General features: G+C 37.7%; 1 protein-coding gene across 3 annotated transcripts in view; it reads left to right on the top strand.

Annotated features, from left to right (window-relative positions):
- WAC (WW domain containing adaptor with coiled-coil) overlaps positions 1–24588 on the top strand; it is a 57435-nt gene that overhangs the window by 13098 nt on the left and 19749 nt on the right. For 2 of the 3 annotated variants that reach the window (XM_051802403.1, XM_051802404.1), the window contains exons 4-8: positions 7285–7391; positions 8147–8262; positions 8731–8843; positions 10312–10620; positions 23125–23370. In XM_051802403.1, the coding sequence (XP_051658363.1) occupies positions 7285–7391; positions 8147–8262; positions 8731–8843; positions 10312–10620; positions 23125–23370 (891 nt within the window). The remainder of the gene's footprint in view (positions 1–7284; positions 7392–8146; positions 8263–8730; positions 8844–10311; positions 10621–23124; positions 23371–24588) is intronic. The other variant, XM_051802405.1, reaches the window with a different exon arrangement.

The raw sequence follows: 24588 nt of genomic DNA on the forward strand, positions 1-24588 counted from the left end.
GAGTTCTCTAGTTTTTCTTGGCTTTTGAGAGGAAGAAGCTTTAAATTTGGAATTATCTACACTATTTAACATGTATCAGTGATTACAGAAATAGAGATTCAGGGGATCTGTCAGAAGTGAAATGGTTGTTTCTGATGTGCACTGAATATACTTTTACACGCACACTGTTCTCCGTCTTTGTGGTAACTGCTTATTATCAGATGCTTAGTTAGTTATGACTCAAGTAATATCCTGAAAACCTATTCACAGCTTTCTTGCCGTTATTTATGTAGTGAAGTTATCTTTTGCAGAGGTATCAGACCAGTCTGAGGCATGAACCAGTAGCAGACAATGTACTGCTCACTTTTAGTTGATGAGGTTTGTGGAAGTGTTGTTGCCAGAGGTAGGATGGTGTGTTGTTGTGCTGCTGTTAGACTTCCATTACTGAGCTTGAATCTCTTAGTGCTCTATTACAGTATGTTTGTGGCAGGGCTGGTCATTTGGGTTTGTGGAAGGGGACATTTCAGTCGACTGCCCATTTGCTGTGCTGATCCAGGCTGGAGTTCAGATGACTCAGTGGAGTTCAGTTCATTCTTAGTTCTTGGTAAGGATTCAAGCTGTCAGTTCAACATGTCTGGTTTTGCGTGTCATAATTTAAAAGCCTCTTTTTGCATGAAGCTGTTGTTTGAGGAGAGAGGAACCTCTCTTGAGCAGTCTCTGACACTGTATTAGAGATGTAAATGTTTTATGAGCTACAGTCCAGAATGAAAGCAGAGTTTGGCTTTATTCTCAACCTACCTCTGTTTTCTTTTCAAAAGAATGTCCCACTCCACTTCATCAGGCATAGTAATGGTAATTAGTGTTGCAAGTTTAAAAAGATTTTAAAATTGACTGTCATTAGTCATGTTGAACAGGGAGTTTGGGTTTTATTTAACACACTGAAGTATTCCGAGTGTTAGGAATATGACACTTGTATTGCTGAAATACATTTTCCATGGGTAAAATTGCTTAGGATGCTTTTTTCAAGTCAGTTGATCTCAAATGAAGTGGGTGCCTTAGTAAGTGTTCAGCAGTGTTGAGGATGTTCCTAGCATTTTTTTAATTTATTAGTTGACCTGAACCTAAGGCCCCCTAAAGGGAGGAAGTCGCAACTGTAGATCTGAAGAATTTGTTGTTCACCTGTAGTTATCCATGTCACGTAGATCCACCTTCTAGATTACAGTTTGTTTAGAAGTATCTACTTTAGTAACCTTTGAACCTTATCAGAAGTGTTTAGAAACTGGTTGGAATTTGCCTTAATTCATGAGAAAGAGGCAAATTCTTTCAAATGATATTGCTTACTCCACTTCAGAAGTTAGGAATAAATGCTTTATACAGATGATGGTAAAATTACTGGTCCCGTCTTTGGCTTATTGTTATTTCAGTAGTTGAGATATCAAGAAAACTGAAAATATACTGGTTTTCTTTGAAGAAGGAAGTTGGTAGGGATTCTGTCTAGAGTGTAGTGGAAATGCATGTTTCATCCCCTAGGCTTTTTTGAATGGTATGATTTGGGACATTTGAGTATTGGATCATACAGAAACTCAGTGGATTCAGTGGACCTTGTTAGTGAACCTGATACTTTTCAAAGTTATGTCTAAGTTGAAAAATGATTTCTCACTGCTACTGGGAGGTGGACTGAGGGGAGGAAGAAAACAAATTTATTTAGTTTCTTAGTTGTAGCTGTAACAAGGAAATGAGCAAATGGGAAGAGGATGATTGGACCAAAATAAGTTTATATCTGCTCTAGCAGTGTTAACTTTCTAACATTTTATTACCTTTTGTTTTCCTTTTTGATGTGCAGGATAACTGGTTTTCTTTCTAGAGCAGTTTGGTCTAAAATTAAACTTCAGTTTCTGAAATAAATTGAGTAGATTTAATTAAAAATAAAAGTATAAACAGAAGACAGCAAAGTAATAAAATGCTATACATTATGCAGTGTGTAAGATTTAATTTTCTTTTTCATTTCAGTAATCAGTAATATCTTGGCATGTGTGGAGTATTACATTAGTAAAACAATACGAGTCCTTAACTTTCACTGGTTACTGCTCCTGACTTTTCCTTCTGAAAGTGTCATTTTCTTACTGCCATTTTAGAAGAAAAATTCTATTATGAATAAAACTGTATGCTTATAGTATCATTTCCATCCCTTATTGGTCATTTTTGCAACTCCATGTATGTACGAGTCTTGGTCTGTTTATAGTAATGTTTTTGGCTGATTTCCATTAAATTTTGTGTGAATGGCAACTTGAAAAAAAAAAGATGAAAACGTCTTTATATTGGAATGATTACCCTGTGAATTGGATATTGCAAAAGAACAGAGACTGCTGTCCTGGATAGGCAGTGTAGCAGGAGAGGAAGGCAGGGAATGAAATGAGGCTTTGTAAGCTTTTATGCTCAATAGAGCTACTTGTTGACTGGTATAAAACATTTATTTGGGGGGGCATAATGAGTATGTAATTGGGCAGTTGGGCAGTACAGTGATCAGGCTAGATTTTCCTTCTTTTGGCAGAGCATTGTGCATTCAACTTAGTATGTTATGAATTTCTGGAGAATGTTACTGCACAGTTGGTGTATTCTCTGAGGCCACTGCTCTGCTAGGAAGATGGCAAGTTTTTATGCTTTTGTTTGCCTGTGGAAGGCAACCATATTTATTTCAGTACAGCAGGCCACATAAAAATGCAGTGAAGAAAAATTACGATTTGTCTTATTACTTCTACATGTGGCAAATCAAAATGGCCATGATAGGCTGTGTAGTTACTGCTGGGACATTGGGTATTGTGTTCCTATTGTGCTGCTTTATTTACTCCCATATGCAGTACTTCAGAAAATGTTCCGGACAAAGATTTGCACTGAACTAAAAAAGCCAGTTGCAATACACTTCAGACATTTTAATTTAGGCTTATCCTAGATAAGTTTCTATCATTTTCACTGTTTAAACAAGTCTTAATTAGTTATCTCCATAAAATATCATCTTGCTGTTTTCTCTGTTAACAACTAGTTAGTGTCTGTCAGTTGGGTAGTATTTGTTCTATTGAGGAAGTTCAGGTTCTGATATTGTCTCCAGTTTAATGGATTTGATTGCATGTTAGCTGAGAGTTGGAACATAGGTTCATGGAACCTTGCTTTTCTGCTGCCCAGTGTTTCTTTCCACATGCCTGGTTTCTGGGCACAGAAAAGATGACTCTCCTTCCTAAATCCCTGTTCCCTCTGGAGGGGCTGAAGGGGTGGATTGCCTTTGAGTTCCAGCTGGTGAGCATTTGTAAACTTCCTTTATATTATCTGCACTGACAGGTTTTATTATGGTTATGAGAGTTAGGATATTGACAGGATTTTATCAGTTGTTTTATTAGAACAGTCCAATCCTTAACTAACTCAGAATATGAGTTTTTCATAATTTCAGACTTGAAGTGGTGTTAATGGAGATATTAATTAAATGTGATAATTACTAGAGAAAGTTTTCTGTGTTGCAAAGTGGAATATTCTTACTTCTCTCTATGTTATATCTGTTTTTCAAGTTCAGTACAGTGTTGAACCCTTGTTGCAGTTCAAACTGTCTTGGATTCAGCAGTTTGGATCTGGATACTACTTACAGTGAGTCTTGGCATGACAGAATCTCAGATATGTAGTAGGCATTAAGTCACAGCCCAGTTTTTGAATGGGTTCCCAGAACCTTGCTCTTTGTGCTTTCTGGTGATTTTCATGCGTTAGTAAGGAGGATGTGATTGTTTGAAAGACTAGGTGATAGCTTTGATATATTAACCCTGACTCTGACCAGCACTGTGACTTGTTCATCATGAGGATTAGTGTTAGTGAAGGCTTGCTCTCACAGTTGCACCACTTCAGTTTTATGTAACTGTAGTGCTGATGCCCTTCTTGGCCATCTTCCAGTTAGGAGTAGCTCTTTCCAACTTTCAAAATAATGATTAAGCTGAGGAAACTCAGCGTGATGATGCAGTAAACATTTCCATGGGGAGTTCTGTAACTGAGTTGGAGTATTCATAACACAATGTGAATTTCCCTGTGGAGCATCAAAGATATATATTTGCAATTGCTGAATCTTAAGATACATTAACAAGAACTTTATAAACAAGTCTTTGTCCCTTCTTCCTGAAGAAAGTGGAATCAGTAACGGATATCTAACTGTAAGATGAAAAGGTGAGAAGTGCTATAAGGGACTGTCTTGAGGGACAGTAGTGTGCTGTCTACCTTATTGGTCCTGTTTCTGGAATATGAATTAGTCTTTTCTCATGATCTACTTTGCCAGGCATGCAGCTGGGAGATGCAGAGCTGACTGCAAGTCACAGCCACTGTAAGATGACTTGGGATTAGGCTTTGCTAAAGGTGAAGGCATTCAAGTCAGGGGAACCCCCACATCTTTTAGAGGTAGACCTCCGCTTGCAGGTTGCTTTCTGCATGCCGTTTTAACTTAGTGGCCTTTAAAAGATCTTCTACAACTTTCCCAGGCAGCCTGAGCTGGCACTGCTTGCTTGGCTGGGTTGTCAGATTCCTAGATGACTGTTGTGCATGGATTTAACTGCATACTAAAACCTTGCTGCCTCAGTATAAAGAGGTAATTTGGCAATATGGTTTTCATGTTTACATAGAATCTTTAAGGCCTTAACTTTTATGAAGTGCCTAAAACTCTTGTTCACCAGAGTACATTTGCTTTGGTCTTGGAAGCTTCCCAGCAGCAAACATCAGTTCAGAAGTCCTTTCATATGCTCATTTCTGAAGTTCAGGTACAGATCCAAACGTAAAGCAGTATTATGCATAAAATAAAATAGAGGTGTGGGTGGTGAACCTGCACCTGTAATTGTACTGTGTAATTGTCTTGGGCACCATCGGGAATGTATTTCTGGTTGGCCCTGTAAATGCCCACATGGCTTGTCCTGGTGACCTGAGGCAGTAGGTATTGCTGGAGCAGCCATGCTCAGTTTTTATACAGCTGAGGCCTGTCAGCTCGGACAGGATCCCTGCTGGGTGGAGCCTCTGGGTGTGCAGCCTGGGAGGATTGCAGCTCAGCACAGAGGGGCCCAGGGGCCCCTTGTGAATAAAGTGCTGTGTAGTAGGTGTTTCTGCTATCGGGGCCAGCTGCAGGTGGGTGTGACTGCTGCGGCTGCTCTGATACTTGCTTGGTGACTCAGTTCGGGGCTGGGCACAGTGTGAGATGGAGGGGGCATGTGCTGAGCTGATAGAACATATGAGGTCTGAAACTCTGCACAGGGAATTTGAGGGGTTGGTTTGTGGGTTGGGTAGAACTGGCTTTAAAATATTTTACTGATTTAATAGGTATGTTGTTGGCTCTTACCTGTGTTTGGAAAATGAGTGTTAGATTCACTGTGGTGCTGTATTTAGACCACTGGAGTATTTAGGTATAACCATGTACCTCTTCAGTATGTTGAACAACGTGCAGTGTTCCTGCATCCATGCTATGGGATTACAGTAAATTAAGTACATTGGTGTTTTCTGACATTTTGAAGGGACTATGATCAAACTATTCAAACAGGCCATCTGGTAAATTTTCATCTTGTTTTTTCCTTGAAAAAGGGAGATGATTTTATCTCGTAGTAGATATTAATTAATTTGTCTGTGTTGAGCAACCTACGGAAATACATAAAGAAATTTTAATGATTTTGTCTCAGTGGAAGGGTATAGTAAATAAATAAAAACTTAACAGTATGATTGATACAAAAATATTAAACAGCTATTTCACTCCCTAATCAGTGTCCAAAAAAAAGAAATTTAGGCTGTTGATGTGACTGAGGAATACAGACTAGTAATTACAATATACTACTTATATTTAGGGGAATTAAATGTGTCTGTTTTTATAAATATATTTTTTGTTGTTATGCCTGTGCATCACGAGTGTGTGATGTTGTGGGTATTGCTTTGACAAGCCCAATGGTAAGTCATTCTACCTGGCTCTAAGCATGCAAGATACTTTTGGTGTAGGACTAATTGCCTAGCTCCTGGAAGGCGGTTATTTGAGTATGAGACTTACTCTGTTTTCCTTTTTTTTTTTCACCCTCCATAGCCTTAAAGAGAATAACAGACAGTTTTAGTCAAGACGGTGTGGGGAAAGATTTTGAGATACTGATGGTTCAGGTTGCTGTAACACATGTGTGCAGAATGACCTTTAACCTTTGTAAGGTACTAAACAGGTTAATCACGGTGTTGTACCTCTTTGCTTTTGTGGTGGACTGTTTTTCTAACCTGCAGGGTTAGAGTTGGGGAGGAAGAAATTTTTGAAATAGTAATTTGTCAGTGCTTGTGTAGTCAGAAGGCTCAGAAGACAGAATTTGGATTATAATATCTCTAATTCTGCACCATGCTATGTCATTTAGTCATTGTCTCTTTGTGTCGCTCTTGGAAGACTTTAAAACAATTTTTTTTTTATTACTCCGTTTGCTCGCACTTATCAGTCCGCTTACGTAGACTGTTCTTTCCTGTAGTTGCCCATAAGATCCACTCTTTGCCATTTGCAAAGTACTTTGTGGAATGTGGAACTTATGTGGAACTGTTCAGATGACTTGAGCTTAGGCACAAATCCAGATCTAAAAGATGCTGAGAATTATCTCTTTCCATTTCAGCTGGGATTTTTTGTGTTTAAGTGTTTTCATATTGAGGAAAACCAGCTTACCTTGAGAAGTAGTTGGTAGGGAGGCCAGAAGCAGGAGGAGTTTGGGAAATGCTGCTTTTGGTATTCTAGATGTCAATACCTTTATTGCAGAGGCTGAGGTGCAGGAAAATTTGGTCTGATCTGTATGCATAAAGAGTTACCTAGAAGTAGTTACAAGTAGTCTCAGTGGTTAAGAAAACAGCATTGCTTCAGTGAACTTAACAGCCTGATTTTGTGCATCTGTGTAGGCTGTTGATAAACCTATTTAAACTTTCTGACTTAATGTTGAGGAGAAAATGCCTGTTAATTTCTGAATTGGCATGTTAGGACTCTTCAAAGTGTCAAAAGTTGTAAAGGCTACTTGTTTGCTTGTAATGGAATAAAGTTTGAGAGTAAGACCAGCAAAAGGACATACTGCATTGTTGTAACTAGAAAGGCAAAGTGAGTTTTACTCTATGTGAAAAGAAATATTCATGTGGTCTCCTGAAATACTTCTGCATCTGAACTATGCTGTGGTCCAGGCTGTGGATAATTTACTTTCTCCCCTCCCCTCCCCTCTTCATTACCCTTCTACCTCCTTAGAATGTAGACTGTTAATTTTTTTGAAAACATACATTGTGAACAGTCTTTCTTTTTTCCTTTAGGGACCAGTTACTCTCCACAAGAAAATTCACACAACCACAGTGCTCTTCATAGTTCAAATTCACATTCTTCTAATCCCAGCAATAATCCAAGCAAAACTTCTGATGCAGTGAGTATTTGTGATTGGTATTCATCCCTGTGTCACCCCATTCATACACACTATATTTTCATAATTTTATGTAAGACAAACAGCATGTACATTACCTGTTTCAGTGAGTTTTCCAACTTAAGGCTTTATTTTATAAACACTCTATAAATTCAAGATGCAGTTGTTGTAAAACAGTTCTGATCGATGATCATTAGAGCTTCGAGCTACCTACCTTTACTTTTAAAATACTAGATTATTTAAATTAAAGAAGAAATACTTTCCATGACCTTTATGGTAAATCCGGAGAAGACAGTATGATTTTACTTATTTAAGATACACTTTGCATTTTAGTCACTTTATTATCTTAGTTTTAGTAGTTAAGGTAGTGTTTGTTAAAAATTGCACTAAAACAAAATAGGTAAATTTGCAATGTATAGAAAAATTTTGAAAATGCAATAATTTTTGAGGAAATTTTAAGGTGAAGGAAACTAATAGTATCAATATTGACATTACTCCATCTCACTAAACATACTGTTAGATTTTTGTTTAAGGTTTGGTGGGAATAAACCAGAGGAAACTTGCAGAATGCAGTGGGAGCATAGTGGTCACATCTTCAGGCTATCAGTGAAACAGGCATTTAGAGATGGCGTAAATGGAAAACAGTGATGCAAATGCATATAAGGATGCCATGTAGTTTTAAAAACAATGAAAACTCTTAAATTTGTATATTAAAACTCTGAAGTGGTCTTTTGTCCGACACTGTTTGTGCTTTAAAGGCTTATGATTCTGCGGATGACTGGTCTGAACACATCAGCTCTTCAGGCAAAAAGTACTACTACAACTGCCGAACAGAAGTTTCACAATGGGAAAAACCAAAAGAGTGGCTGGAAAGGTATGTGCTTGTGTTTGTTTTAATTGTCTAAGGAACAAATATTCTTAAGCTTGTTTAAGAGTTGAGCTTATCTAATAGATTACTGCTATAACAGATTGTGGTCTAAGTCTGCCATGTTTCTACCCTTACTGTGACCTCTGGCACTTATTTTATCCCATAACAATCCAAAGCCTGAGGAGGAAGTATGGTTGGTTTGTTTGTTTTGATTTTTGGTGAGTGTTTTTTAAGTTTTGTTTTGAGTTGTTCTGTTTTCATTTTTTTTTTGTCAGTGTTAGTGAGCTGAACTGGTACATTGTGGGCTTCAACAAGCACGGGTCTAAGGAAGCAGTGGCCAGAGTTTGCCAACCCTGCCCGTAGCAGCAAGCTCTTAGAGCAGTTTAATTCATCTCATGTTAACTTCACCCATAGAAACTGTTATATTATTAGATGATCTAAGTTCTTACTTAACTTTTGTTTTCTTTTCTTCAGAGAGCAGAGACAAAAAGAAGCAAGCAAAATGTCAGTTAACAGTTTTCCAAAAGATAGGGATTACAGAAGAGAGGTGATGCAGGCGACAGCTGCCAGTGGGTTTGCCAGTGGAAGTATGTGGTTTTTTTACAGCAATATGTTCTTGCCTTGTTTGCATTACTGTTTTCTTTTCCAAACTTAAAAAATTTTAAAAATCCCTTTTCTTAGCTGTTTTTCTCAGCTTTTTATATATAAAAGCAAAAGTGGATAGCACAGTCAGCTCTCCCAAATGTTGTTTCTTAAAATAACTTTAAGCCTTTACTAGTGTAACACTTGCTTAGTGCTGTTCGTGGTGCTCCTTCTTTTTGCAGCTTTTACTGCCTAATTTAATTATCTTCATGGGTAGTTATCTAAAAAACTTGCACAATTTATAGTTTAGTTGGACTGTCGTGATCATTGAGACCTGCCAATGTCATATTTTGAGCTTAAAAATAGAGATGCAGAGGTCTCTTTTAAAGCCTTGATTTCACATCTGAAAATAATAGGCTAATTTAGTGGATTATGATATCAGGGTTTTTAGAGGCTTGTATATGTTACTGCAAGTATGTTTTTACTGCACCAATACTCTTAGCAAAACCTTTCCTGCACTATGAATTTCTGTAACTTTGGAATTTTTTTCCTGATGCCTAGCTTTAATCTTTGTCAATTCAATTTTTTTGTGGAAAATAGTTGTACTGTGGGATTCTGTCTGTATGCTGATGTCTTTTGGGTGAATTTGTAGCATAGTTCTCAGGATGATTTAAAAGTAGAAGTCAGAGTATTAATCTTCCCCCACAATCTTGGGACCTGACGACGTAGGGATGTATAAAGGACTGTTTTTCTGTGTATAGTGAAACGTACTGCATGTGCTAAAACATACTGAATGCTACAAAAAGATAGCAGACATGCATAATGCAGTATTTGTTTTGTGACAGATGACAATCTAAGAATCTGTAAAAAGACTTACTCCGTATTTGCTTGGTGTGTTCCCTGTGGAGCATATTTTAAAGTCTTATGATTGTGTGACAAATGCAGATTAGTCACTCATTTAGTATATATAGTTGTCTTGAATTAATTCAACTGTAAGTAAATTTGTTTTAGTACCTAAGTGACGTGAAGAGGAATTCTTTGAAGGCTAGAATTTAAAACTTATACTTGATGTTCAGGATTTTCAGCGAACAAAAGAAAAATGGCACAAATTATCTCTTCACACTAAATACAAGATGGAAATAATAGATTTTGATTTAGATTTTTTTTTAGGCGACTTCAAAAGTTAACTTGACTGTAACACTTGTTATAAAGCAACCTTTCATCAAAACACAGTGCTTAACCGGAACTCTAAATCAAGCAAAGGTCAGAAAATGCATTTTGTCAGTGAGTAGAATTAAATTTTGCCTTTTTTGATGCTGATCTACTTAAAGCTTTTTTTAATCATAAGAAGTTCAATCAGCTCTAGTTGTTGGTGTGCAGCTGTATTAATCAAAGTCTCTGCAATCTTAAACTCATTTCTAATTTATTCCTTTTTTTCTTATTGCAACGTTACTTGGGGAATCCTGAAAAAAGTGGAAGACAAGCATTCCAGTGACACCAGCAGTATGCTCCCACAGAATATTTTATCTCAGACAAGCAGGCACAATGACAGAGACTACAGACTGCCAAGGGCAGAGACTCACAGTAGTTCTACTCCAGTACAGCATCCCATCAAACCAGTGGTTCATCCAACTGCTACCCCAAGCACTGTTCCTCCTAGTCCATTTTCTCTACAATCTGATCACCAGCCAAAGAAATCCTTTGATGCTAATGGAGCATCTACTTTATCAAAACTGTCTACATCCACATCTTCCATCCCTGCACAGAAAACAGAGAGAAAAGGTATGTCAGATGAAATTACTTCTAGTATTCAAGATGATGTTTTGCATTTACATTGCTTCTTCAAAGTATGCTAGTTCTAGAAATGAAAGATATTTTTCCTGTTTGATTGTGTGTGCTTAGAACCTGATTACTGTTTTGATGAGTTTATTTCCTCCTAAACCACATTTGCTGTATCTTATACAACTTAAAATTGACACTGCAGTATTTGCTATTTACTAGCTTATTCTGCAAATTAACATTTCAAATTATAATTTGAAAAAATGTATTTTAGTAGGACATATTTTATTTTTTGTCTTCTCTCTTCTTTTGGATCTTTGCCCTTTATTTGAGTTCTTAACGTAGATGTAGTTACACTATTTGCAAGTCATTTTGGACCATTATGTTTTATGAACTGCTGTTACTGTTTGGAATGCCAGTGTCAAATCTTTCAATCAACACAAGTGCAATTCTTAGAGGAAGTGAGACAGTTCTCTCCATGTAACAGCAATTCTTCTGTTTTGATCTGTGTCTTGTGAAATATTGGATCTTCAGTTATAAAGCTGCTCAAAGTTTGTGTTTCTGTGTAATACCGATTATAAACAGTTTGAGTCAAGAAGTGAAGATCAGGACTTCACTGTGCATTGTCTGTGACCCTTTAAAAGTCTGTATTTTGGTTAGATTTACTTCATTACTAGGAAAGGAGCTCAAGAAGGTTGTGAGAATGAGATTTGTGTCATTAGTGATAGTGGGATGCTTGGTATAGTTGAGTTTTTTCAGAGTGGTATTGTATACAAAAAATGAAATTTTGAGGTCTTTGGGAGAGAAAAAAATAATTATTGAAAATCATGGTGGGTTTTACTTTAAAATATTGCATAATTAGTATGTCACTGTATTTTTTGGGGAAGATGGCTTGTTGCCCTGTTCATATTTGCATGTAGTTTAGTTAGAGAAAAATAGCGTAGTTTTAAAAAGACGACCAGAACAGACTCTGGTCTGACACTGGTCTTGTATTCTGTTTTAGGGCCTTCCAGTTTTCTTTATTAAAGAATTGCAGCTTTTACACGGAGATAAGAATACCTGACCATCCAAAATATTCAACCAATACTATATGTTGACAAATACTGCAGTGTAAGGCAATTGTGCATGTAAAGAAATGTTTTTAATGCTTCTTGAGACTTCATGCAGTTTTTGCATGACTTGGCTCACAAATGCTGACTGTAAACTACAGAGGAACAGACTATTTTCAGCAAGCCTTTTTCTAGTCAGCACAATAAAGTGTGAAGTAAGGTGTACTAGTTCATGCATGGTTCTTATCTTGAGTACAGTAGTTACCTACTTCAATTAAAGCTCTATGTTCTGATCACAATTTGATGCACTTTTAAACATTACAGTGCAAAACATCCATATCAAGCATTCTCTTCTTTAGTGTATCTACTCTGTATCTATATCTAAAATACACTTTAAGAAAACCCTTAAGACTCAGTTCTGGCATATTCTTGCTTCCTGTTTGGTGTGTGATCAGACTTCAGACTGGATATTCTTTCCCTGCTTTACTGTACATCTTTATTAACTGAGCAACTGACTCTTTCAGCAATTGAAGAAACTTCCCATTGTGAGAACTGCTACAGATGTTGTCAGTGTGTTCTAATATTTCTTGCATACAACATTAATTTGAGAACATACAATTGGATATGAAGAGTGAAAATGATCACTCAGAGCAATCTTGACACTGTAGATCTTACTTAAGAATCTGTGTTACCATGCATGGTTCCATATTAAATAATTCACTTAACTTCTGTATTCCTAGGTAGATGGTTTTTTAATGTTGTATGGGTTAAATGGGTAGATTCTGTGTAATACTCATGCCTCATTGATCTAAGTGTTTCATGGCACTTGATTGTGAGCAAATATTGTACTTATTGAGCTTCAGACAGGGTGGATTACAGAAAGTTAGTAAATAATTGAAGAATTAGAATAGGTGAATGTCAGACTTGAAATTCTTATTCTAGAAAATGTGAGTTTTTACATGTTGGTTGAATTTACCTCTTACAGAAACAGAAAAATTCAGTGCAGGTTCTGTCATGATAAAAGATCATTCAGAGAGTATATTCGGTTGACTTGGCTTTTTCTTGTTTTGGGAATGCTGGACTGTCTCTTTAAGGAAATGTAACCAGTAAATTTTCTGTAGCATTTTGCATATTTAAATTTAAAAGAAGGAAAGAAGCAGTGTTTTGGATGGTTTACTTCTGTTACTCATTCTCTCAGAGGTGACTGTGAACCTGCAGTCTTACAAGGTATTTGTTTGTAGCTGTTATACTAAATGAAAATAATTGTCCTGAGACACTTGGTTCGAACAGTCTTCTAAAAGTGTCTTTGTAGAACTGAAAAATAGTTTGAGAGGTTTATTTTTACAGTAGTAAAGCAAATAGCCTTTGATCTTTTTCTCTTCACTGACTGTGCCATCCCTCTCTCTTTCTAAAAAGAGGTAAAGCTGTATTTTTTTGCCTATAAAAACAGCTTGGTCCAAATGACTGAATAATATATACAGTAGTCCTTGCTTAAATGAATTCTTGCTTCTTGTCAATGTGTTGCTGGCAGCCTTATGCCACCATATGTGTACCACTGTTTTAATAGTTCTGGTTTCAGTGTGTGTATTTTTTAATGCAGTAATAGTTATGAACAGCAGAACAACAAAAAACCACAAAACCCAAAAACAATGCTTTTTTCAGCTCAATCTCTTTTGCTGCAGGGGTATGTTGTAGTCCCACAAGGAGATTGAATAAAATCCCTGGCTGAACTATAGCTCAGCTGTTAGCAGTAGTCCTCTGCCCTCAATGGCTGGCAGTAGTGGAGAGTTCCTGGGGAACTATTTGACCTCTACCCTTTGGTTTGAATGTTCCAGTCAGAATCTGCTGCTTCTGTTTGTGCTCACTGTGAGTGCTTTATGCAGGTAAAGTGTGGGGTTGCTTTTCCTACTTTTTGGCTGCTTTATCTGTAGGGCACATCACATTTTCCTATTTCTAATTCAGTTACTGAATGAAATGTTGTATTGTCCATATCTTAACAGTGTGTCTGTCTGTAGGATACTACTTCTCACACCTTTACTCCAAATCCCATCAGGCAGCACTTCTGTTTCTAGAGCAGCAATATTCTAAAACTTATGACAGAACAGAGCAAGCTGGCCAGTGCAATGCTGGGTGGGTTTTGACCTTGATGCTTCTGATCCTTTTCTCACCCCCATGGTTTTCTTACTTGTAACACTTGCTAGTCTTTAGCGGTCAGTTATTAACATTGCTTCTGGTATCGTTGCATCTTCTTTGGCTGAGTTCTGCAGTTTTAAGTGTATTATTAAGTGTATTACTCAATCCATGTGGTGGTTAGAAAAAGTTACATGTGTGAGACTGTTGGAAGTTTCTTCCAGTACCTTATACTTGTTTGCTGAGCATTGCTGTTACATTTATTTCTGTGGCAGAGGTAAAATACAAAAATTCGGTTTTAAGACTGGTATAATCCAAATGTGAAAAAGAGGGAATTTTTTGTATTTTAGATCATTTGAATGTATTTGAGAATGCAGTTACTCTTGTTGCCGTAATTTCATTTGGCCAAATGCGTTTACAGAATGCATTGCCTTTAAATATTTATTTATTTTTGTTGTGGCTTAAGGCCCTTAGTAGATCAGAACTGAAGTATGTAAAACAGATAAATGTGACTGTCAGTGCTCAGAGAACTTAGTTGATGGACTGTACACTTCAGGTACTTCAGCAAAGAAAATGTGTCATGATTCTTAATCATCAGCAGAAAATGGAACAGTTCTGTTAGCTGTTCTGTTGTTTAATCATTGGAGCAGAGATGAGGTTTATGGGGCAATAAGGCATGAATTTCTGAAAATTTAGTAATGTGGTTTTCCTCCCACAGAGAACACAAGTGCACGGTCGTTGCTAGCAGTGCAAAGAGAACAGCTCCAGCTCACAACAGAGTGGTTGGGTAAAACTGTGGAGTTGAATCCAAAGGACTTTGAATCCATTTGTTTTGTTTTAAATGGCATAAAAATTACATCATTAGTGAAAGCTATTGGAACACTCAAAGGGTCACTTTAATAATTTACAAATTGTCTAGTCAACAGTATTTGCCATGTCATTGAAATAAATTAGAAGAGCAAGCCACGTATAGCAGTATTTTAAAGCTCATGTAGGGAGTGCTAGTGTGATAGGTGTCACAAAGAGCACTGTGAAGGAAGACCCTTCCTCCTCAAAAATGCATTTCCACTTTTTGATTCTTCTCTCCCCACGCAGTTCTCTGTGGCACTGACATACCTCATGAACTCAGCACACTGTAGGCGAGAAGGGAGTAAGCAAATGCTGGGCACAGGTACTCGAAGGACTCCAGCCAACAGAACAGGGTGACCGAGGCACAGCAGAGGTGCAGGACTTCATGCAAACAGTGACTGAACAGTCAGAATGCTTAGGTTTTCACCCCTCTGCATTAAACACAGTAGGCTTAGGATTGTGTTTCAGAATGTTGGTCACTAGTGGATCAGCTCTTTGCTTAGGACCAAGGATTCTTGTCATAAGAGGCGGAGCTTGGGGATGGCAAGATGCAGCAGCGTTTTTAGGTACTTCCTCAAACTCTGAGAAACTGAGGTGTCTAGGTTGTAACTGAAGAACATTGTGGCCCAACTGCTGAAAATGATCTTTTATTTTTTACTGAAAGGATTGCTTGGCCATGTTTTTTAAAAATTCCCACTACCTGGAAAAATCACAATATTTCCATTCTGACTTGACATGGTATTTCTGCTTCAGATACCTCTTTGCAAAACTTGGGGAAAAGATGCACCTGTGTTATACAGGTTCTTGTCATAGGAAGTACTGACTGTTGACTTGGAATTCTGTCCTTTTTGTCCAAAAGATGTGATTGCAGGTTATGAATACAAAGCTCTTCCATAATCATTGTGGTCGTAAAAAATTATTTTCATTACAGAAAGGTTTCTTCTGGCTCCATTTTGATGTTAAACCAATGAATAGTTCTTCACATTACCTTAATCTTCAGATCTAGTTGTGTTTTCTTTTTGCCATCCGATTACTTTCTTTCCTCCTTTTTGTTTTGGATGGCTTTATTTCTTGCTCATTTTTTCCCCTGTGATTAAAGTCGATGGCCCAGAAATTTGTTTTGTTCTATAATATAGTTCTGTGTGTAGACTGCATCTAATAAACTTGTTTGCATGGTTGTCAGAAAGCATACTGTATTTTCACATTGTTTCAACAAAGTGAATAGATTTTTTTAGAAGTTTTCTTAAAAGCTCCAGACATTAAAACTTTAACGTGTGTAGCTTATAATGGAAAAATTTGTACAAAGTCTTATTTTTAAAATCACAAAAAAATTAAAAAATAATCTATTTTTTTTGTTGTCATTCAGAGGAAGAGATAAAATGAATTTTAATTAATGAAGATTTTAATACTTCAAAAGATCAGAGCAGGCTATGTTTTACTTTTGGTTTTTACTTCATTTTTTTAATATTTCAAAACCTTTCCTGGGGACTTTCATGATAATAACTGAAATTTTAGGTGAGGTTGAAGAATTATTTGCATGGCATTTTTATAGAAGTTGGTGTTGACAACGAAGAGGCTGCAGACTTGCCCTGTTCATTCTCCAGTCATGGTCTAAGACTTTTGCAGGCCTTGCAGCATAGTCATTTATTTACAAAATTTTTTTTTGTAAGACACAGACTAAATTTGCATTTCTGTTGGTAAAATTCCTGTTGTAGGTTCAAGATTAGTCTGATTGATGCGTAATGATTCAAACTGGGTTTATGAATGATTACCATGTAATCCAAATCCTTATTTTGCAATAATAGGGTAGATAACTTGTTAATGAATGTGACTTGATGTTGACACAGGTGTAGTGACCAGTGTATTGGAGTTGAAAAACTACAGGACTTAGATTTATGAAGCTACATAACTTTTCTTAGCATGCTCTGTTCGTCTTGACTGTGTTTCATGGTGCTTCAAGTGCACTTAAGAACTACAGGACTGTATAATTAGTAAGCATTTTTTAAAAATCTTAATAAATGTTTTAGAAACTAGAAAATGGTGTTTAGATGTTGGAAAGTAAACTTAACTGTGTGGCAAAATGTACAATGAAACAGTCTCTCAAAGTAGATCAGAAAAGGGAAATTACAAAGGAAAAGGAGGGAGTGAAGAGTTTTTGCTTCTATTTGTGGAAAAACAGGGAAATGTGCACACTCCAGTGAGTGATAACCTGAAGATTTTTGTCAGGCAGACATTTCATCTTGAAAAGTTTTGACCAGTTATGTTATCTTCAAAAAGCAAAACTTGCAAGCTCTGTATAGCATCATAAATTAAATCACTTTTTAACCTTTGTAGTTATATTATACAAAAATGGATGTGAAAATATTTAGCAGCTTTGTTTTATTGGCAGCATTTCTAGGATTTAGTTATGTGAAATGAAGCATGCAGTCTGGAACCATGGAGTAAACCAGATTGGTTTAAATCACTGTAAAAAACTTTGTGATTATACACAAAGAGTTGGTAGTCTGTATTTTTAGCGTGTTTGTCTCCATCACAAAGGAGTTTCTTGTTGTAGAGAAGAAAAGGTAACGATTACAGGTTGAGATAAGAATTTACTGGAAACAGCAATGAACTAAGAAATGAACAGTAACAGCAACAATATTAATAAAAGGGTGTGCAAGAGAGGCAAACAATGCACACATGAAAAAAAGCTCACCACATGTGAACCCACAATACCTGAACCGCTGCCACGGTACCATGACTGGAAGAAGTTATAGCATCAGTGGCAATGTCATTCAGCAACCAGTATTATACAATTCAACATTACAGACTATTCCCACCCAAAAATCAAATCCCGTTGAGGTACACATCGTGTTTCCCTGTGCCTCTGCATTACCTATCAAGTGCATCCAGGTCCTTGAGCAAAAACGGTCCCATGGATGGGTTTACCTTTGCTTGGGGCAGGACTAATTCAAACTGTCTTCCCTAGAACATTCCTCCTGTGCACCACAGAGACTTTACCCCCTTCTGCAGCATGTATAGGTTCTGACTGGGCAGGGCCAGCTTGATTGGTGGAGTTTCTAGTGATAACTAGCCAGGTGGCTGTGACTAAATGTCAGTCCCACTGTTGGAAGGTTCCACCATCCATTGCTTTCAAAGTGTTTTTAACAGTCTGTTGTACTGTTCAGCTTTTCCAGAGGCTGGTGCATGACAGGGGATATGATATCCCCACTCAACACCGTGATGTACTTTTACAGCCACCTTCTCTCCCTGGGCAGCAATGTCTTGGCACAATTTGGCAGCCCAGTGCATTTACCTCTCCACTGCCAGTTGGTCTTTTTCCATTGGTCCAGCCACCCCAAAGAGCATTTGCTGCCATCCACAAGTCAATGTAGAGGTAGAATGCTGGCCATCCCTATTGTTCAGCAATATCTAAAGCCAGCTGGATGCTTTCAGCTCTGCAATGTGAATTGATCCGCCTTGTTCACCAAAAGCTTCTGCGACTCGTTGTGTAGGACTCCATAGGGCAGCTGTCCTTTTTCAGGGGATCCCTGTGGTACAGCAGGAACCATCAGTAAAGAGAGCGTGTCACTTTTCATTTTCAGGTAACTGATTATATGGTGGGGCCTTCTCAGCATGTGTCACCTTTTCCCCCTTCTCTTCTGATGATAGTCTGAAATTTTTGTCTTCAGGCCAGTTTGTGATGATCTCCAAGATCCCTGAGTGACTGGGATTTCCTGTTCGAGCTCACTGTGTGATCAGCCCAACCCACTTACTCCATGTAGCATCAGGGGTGTGATGTGTGGAAAGGGCTTTCCCTTTTAACATGCAGGCCAGCACTGGCAGTCAGCAGGGGCTCACCCAGCTGGTGGCTGAAGTCTTTTTGCATAGCTCACAGCTCACCTGGGGATAGGGATTGGGTGATTATTTCTGGCTCTTTCTCTTCCTCCTGTTCAAGGACCATGCTTCCTCTTCATCCCTCACTATGCAAACTGATTTGGTCTTGGATTTCTTCTTCTGTACAGGGCGATTGTTGCCAAGCATGGGTTGTTCCTCATGTTCAGCTGCAGTTTGAGTGGCCACGGTGCCCGTTGGTCTGCTTTCCTCCTCCTCCTAAGGGTGCTGTCTACTGTGGAAATGTGTCTGGCAAAGAATAGCTGTGGCCCAGCTCACCACAGCAAGGTGCTGCTCTGGAGTTGGCACGGCATTCTCCTTGCAAGTATTCTGTCACTTTAACAGGCTCCTGTAGTTGTTCAGGGGTGAACTTTCAAACCATTGGAACAGAGAATTTCCCCAAAATCTGTCCCATTTTCTCCCACCTTCCGTACCACTCTTGACTATCCACTCTCAGGGCAGATCTCTGAATGGCCTTCCTATAAATCTCTCTCCTGACTCTAAACATGATGTAAACCTTATTGAGGAGACATAGCAGACATAGCAATAAGACCATGCTTTCCTTAACATCCAGAGGAAGTTCTGAATTCGCAAAAGCTGTTGTAACAGTCCTGAAAGAGGAAAAGGGGGTGAAAAGCTGGGGAAGATCATTCTCCCCTGTTCCCTGCACAGACTGGGTATGATTGTTAACGTGCTCACAGAGGTAGTGTCTGAGGTAAGGGCAGCAGAGTAGCACTCAATGCACATCCCACATGACCCTCATTGCCCTTGATTCTATCACATAGTAAACTGATACCCCACAGTACAGTAACAAAGCAATCCCAATCCCTCTCCCTGCTCTGAAGAGGAGCATTGTGATGGGCACACTGCCTGTATGAGAATATGTACAGGGTTAGGTACCACAACCACGTGAACAGACCGAGCAACATTGTGACCGATGTCTCTGTATCTAATACAACAAATGCTCAGATCAAATTTGTTTCCAACTGCTCTGGTCATATCTGTTATCTCAACCCTTTGTACCCCATGTTGGATACCAAATAAGGCTGTTGAGTTTTAGGAATGATGTTCCCCAGTTTAGTGTTCCCACTGCAACACTCCAAACTACAGTGCTGTGTGCTTGCTGCTCCCTCCCCTGTGGCATGCTGGGGAGGAGAATTGGAGGTACAAAAGGTAAAGATAGAGGTTGAGATAAGAGCAGCTTACTGGAAACGACAATGAAATAAGAAACAGTAACAACAACAATATTAATAAAAGGGTGTAAAAGAGAGGTGAATGCTTCACACAAAAAAAAAGCTCACCACATGGGAAGCTGTAATACTTGAACCACTGCCACAGTGCCCTGACTGCAAAAAGACCCCCTTCCTCCAAGCAGTGGTGAGGTGATATAGGATAGCTGCCCCTCCTGGCCACTACAGAAATTAACTCTGTCCTGGCTGGAACCAGGACAGCTGCTTAATACAAAGAAGAAATATGTGTATTTTCACAAATATCTTTTACAGGGTTTTTTTGGCAGAAACAAGTTTATATGTTTTATTTTTACTATGAATAACTGAAATTACTTAATTTATGTAGTGTAGTGATGCTTTGGACAGTTATTGTACTCTGCATCCTCTATAATGTTAAATAACAGAGTTATTATGTGATATACATGTAGGTAGTCATGATCATAGAGATGTATTTTTTCATAACATTTAGGCTGTTGGTTTTGTGTTGTAAAGCATCTCAAAAGATTGGAATGTTAGTGTTAAACACCGTTCTTGTTTTGCATCTTTAGGTGTTTGATGTGGGTGATTGTACAAAAAATACCTTTCACAGATATATTTTAACACATACTTAAAATACTTAAAATAATACAGGTATGGAATAGTGTCTCCATATTGTCTAAAAGAAATAACTGGACTGTGTTGAGTTGAGGTAGTTCATTGTGGATTTTTGTAGCATAGGAACTCATCCAAGCTAAAGTACTTTTACAGACCTCATGGAATTCAGTCATTTTGAGTGACATGTTTTGAGTTCTGTTATTCAAGAAATGAGTGAATACCCAGAACTGGGCTTAAGGTTTGTCTTCACTGCATTGTTAGCTTGAGTTTGCCGTTGATTTATTGTATTTTCTGTTCAGAGCTGCAGCGTGGGTGAAAAACACTTCCAGCTGTTTGGCACTGGTGTGGTTTGAGGGTCAGGTATTGCTTATGTGAATTAATAACATAGTACTGAGTTGCTTCTTTACTTAAAATAACTCAATATTTAACTGTGAAGACAAGCCTAACTACATTAAATACCTTTTGAAATTAGTGCTGGCAGTTGCTCAGTATTTGTTTGTTTGTTTCTTTTGAAATGAGGATATTTTGTTGTTCGGGGTTTTTTATTTGGTTGTTTTTGTAAGGTTCTTAAAACTGTAGAGTAGGAGGCTTGTGTGTATATAAGTACTAACGTGCCCCATTGTGCTTATTTCTCTTGCTTTTGTTTGCCAGTGCATCCTGTCCTTATTTGGACTATGGTGGATCCAAGTTCAATTTAAATTCCACTTGTTTGTGTTTAGTATGATAAGATTCATGTTTGTTAGATGTGTCTTGACCTGCAGTTGTCTTAACATTTACTTTGAACACTATAAGATTTTACATGCAATAGCTTTTAACAAAGACTTTTACTAATGACTTTAGTAAAGTCATGTTTTAATGGGGGCTAATACCTGATCAGCTGTCCTAGTTCATGTGTTACTGAAAACCACGCAGAAATTTTGTAACTGTTCCCTCCCCATCTTCAGTCCTTGTAACCCCTTTTGTCTCTTTGTAAGTTATTCTTAAGAAAGCTCTTGGCCAAATGACTAGGTGCTCTCAACAGATACACGAACCACCCCCTTGCCCTGAGGAGCCTGTAATTAGATAAGGCCACATCTTTTCCAGAAGTTTACCTGAAGCTTCAAAATGGGTGTTTGTGCTCTGGCCGTTGCATCCTTGCGAGCTCTCAAATTTGGATTCTTCAGTGGCTTTTTTCTGGTTCAGATTTCTCAGTTACTTCTCTGGAAAAAGTTTTTTGGAGTATTTGTGACCTTTGTAAACTATTTATACCGTGACTGCATGGAAGCAGAAATCCCCTTTCTTTTCACTGAGATTTCTAGTCTCATTGGATTTACATATTGATACTCGCTTCTATAATATTTTATGTTTATTTTTTTAGGGTTCTTCTCCAGATTAGTTTTAAAAGTTTCAATTAAGGTTATTGGGAAAACTAAAGCTGTTAGAAATTTTGTAACATTTTATTCTTAGGTAGTAAAACAAAACAAGATTTTCTGACTTCTTTATTAGTAAAGTCAGCATCTTCTTACCTTGACCGTATCTTCAGAGGAAAACAAACAAACATGCCTTTAAAGTAAAAGAATTTCCCAGCCAGTTATTTTAGTTTTCATTTGGATTTTTACTTGAAATGTGGAATATCCAAGTTGACTTTCTCTGCCCATTTGAGGAGGGTTTAAAATCCAGCTCTTCAATATTATGGGAAAACATCCTGGGTGAGATCTTGGATCCATAGCTTTACTCTCAGCATCCAGCTTGTTTGGTGCTATAGAACCATTAGTCTTGACTGACTTTGGGGGCAGACATCTCTGAGGGTTTAATGAGGATGAGAGAAGGGGGAGCTAATACTGAAATACAGTGGACCAGGCTTCTTAAAGGAGGGATATTTGAAATCACTGATGGTACACCTATAGTAAGTTGAAATACTTTAATTGAAGAAATTTCTCACAGTACTGGAATGGAGGAGCAACTCCTATGTTAACTGGAAGTCAAGTTCAAAATTAATGGAATAACTCAATCAGAACAAATTGCTGTACAGTATAATTGAATTTAAGTACTACCTATTTCTGTGGATAATAAGTGGTGATATTTGCTAAAATGATATTAATAAAATAAAGGATATAGGTCTTGATGCTTCACAAGAAGCTGACAAGTTAAGAATTAATTATGGGAAGATACATATTTAGATATTTTTCCACTCTGCTGTGGGGATGTTAGCAGCACATTTTTTTACATTTCCAGTACAGCTCATTTTCCTGTCTAAATCCTCAGCAGTGTAGCTGGATTTTGTATGAGACCTAGTCTTTATTTTGCGACTTCTTGTAGTCTGGTCTCTTAATAAATGAAGCATGACTTATACCCTCCCTCAAATTTGACATAGTAGCTTATATGTGAAGTCCATGGGCTATAAGGTTTTTGTTCATAGTATATTTTCCAAAGAAAGATTGAAATCATAAATAAAAATGTAGAATATGAGTAAATGCACAGTAAAAGAAAAAGATGGCCAAGGAATTTTTGGCCTGCCTTTGTCCTAAAAGCTAGGGGAAAAATGTCCCGTTTTTAATACTGGCAGCTTTCTGTCCAGTATGCTGAAGTGGAAAAGTTGTGTGTGTGCATTCCTAATAAATATTAGGTCCAGTAGCGTAAATTGCACTAGATATCAAATATCTTCTTTTAATAATGATGTGGGTGTTTTTCTTATAACTATAGTTAGGCATTTACTCTTCTATATTTAATATGAATGTTGTATTAGTGAGAAGTTGTCAGGTTATATTGAGGAAAATGAAAAATACTGTCTGTCTTCTGTTCAGAGTCTGCATCTGTGGACAAGTCTGTATCCCATTCTTGCACAACTCCTTCTACATCTTCTGCTTCTGGACTGAATCCAACTTCTGCGCCTGCTTCATCTGCTCCTACAGTTCCTGTTTCACCTGTCCCACAATCACCAATTCCTCCATTACTTCAGGACCCAAATCTCCTTCGACAGCTGCTGCCTGCTCTGCAAGCAACCTTGCAGCTTAATAATTCTAGCGTAGATATATCCAAAATCAATGAAGGTAAGGATTCTTTAAAGTTGATGTAATCTCTCACACATGTTAGTGTATTATGGGATGCCAAGCTCTAGTAAATGAAAGCCTTATTTTAATTGAAAAGTGCATAAATGAATCCCTAGGTAAAGTGGGGGCTGGTTTCGTTAGTTAGACTTTTTTAACACTCAAGGTTTTCAGATTAATAAATGTTGATGTACATGAGCAGCCTAATTGAGATGGGTGACTTAATCGCTGTATCAGCATTCGTCTGCCGCACAGAAGTTTGTTAAAGCTCTTTGTTCTTTTGTTTCGTGTGCTGTTCTTTGTTTTCTGTAGTTTGCACTGCTGTTCTATTAATGTGTGTTTGCAAATACTGAAACTTCTAGGGATTCTTAAATCTTGTTGCCTAACAACTTTTTTCTTTAGCATAACAAGTTAGCCTGTGAATTAAAGTAGCATATCAGCAACTGTGCTAGCAAGTTAAATTTTGTATGTGTAATCAGTGTATCCCTTAGATTTTTGTCACATTGGCCTAGTTTATTAGAAGACAGTTTATCACTTAGCTATAATGCCTTTTGCTGCAAGAAGAGGTAGAGTTGATGCAATTAGAATGCAATTTTATCTGATGTGGTGTCTGCGTGTGACAGGTTACTGATGAAGAAAGTGGTGTGGGATTTTTTTGTTTGCTTCTTTGAACTTGTACATAGATCACTGTTTGTAATTGGAAGCAAAATATTTACATGTAGTGCCCAGAGTTAAGTAACTTTCTAAAAGTGCAAACCATGACAGTCAAAATATGTACAAAATATTCTGTACATTGCAGTTATTTATAAGAGAAAGCTCTCAGTTGCTGCCTTTTAATTAGCAAATGATCTGGCTTCATTCAGTACTAATAGGTGAGCAGATTACTGTTTTGGTTTTTTTCCTGTGCAGGGAGAAACTTTTAAAATTGTAGTGCACTAAAAAAAAGTCTAAAAAAAGTAGGAGTTACCGTGGTTGAAAAATGAAAGATCCAGTCAAGACTCCAAATGTATTTTATTAGAGAGCTGCCAAGTGAAATTTCTAGTCATTTTGTCTTGCCATATCTCAGCAGCAGCTGTGTCTGTCTTGGAACTAGAGTGTTTAGAACTGTTCTGGTGGGATGAGGGCCTGGTTGGGTCCACGTGGGCAGAGTGACTTCACCTTGCACGGCAGGGCTGCCCTTACTGTGCACATGACTCGGAGTTACTCTGTGCTTGTGCTGGT

This window comes from Manacus candei, unplaced genomic scaffold (assembly GCF_025592945.1).
Source record: "Manacus candei isolate 608988 ecotype Guabito, Panama unplaced genomic scaffold, ASM2559294v1 h1tg000056l, whole genome shotgun sequence".
NCBI lineage: Eukaryota > Metazoa > Chordata > Aves > Passeriformes > Pipridae > Manacus > Manacus candei.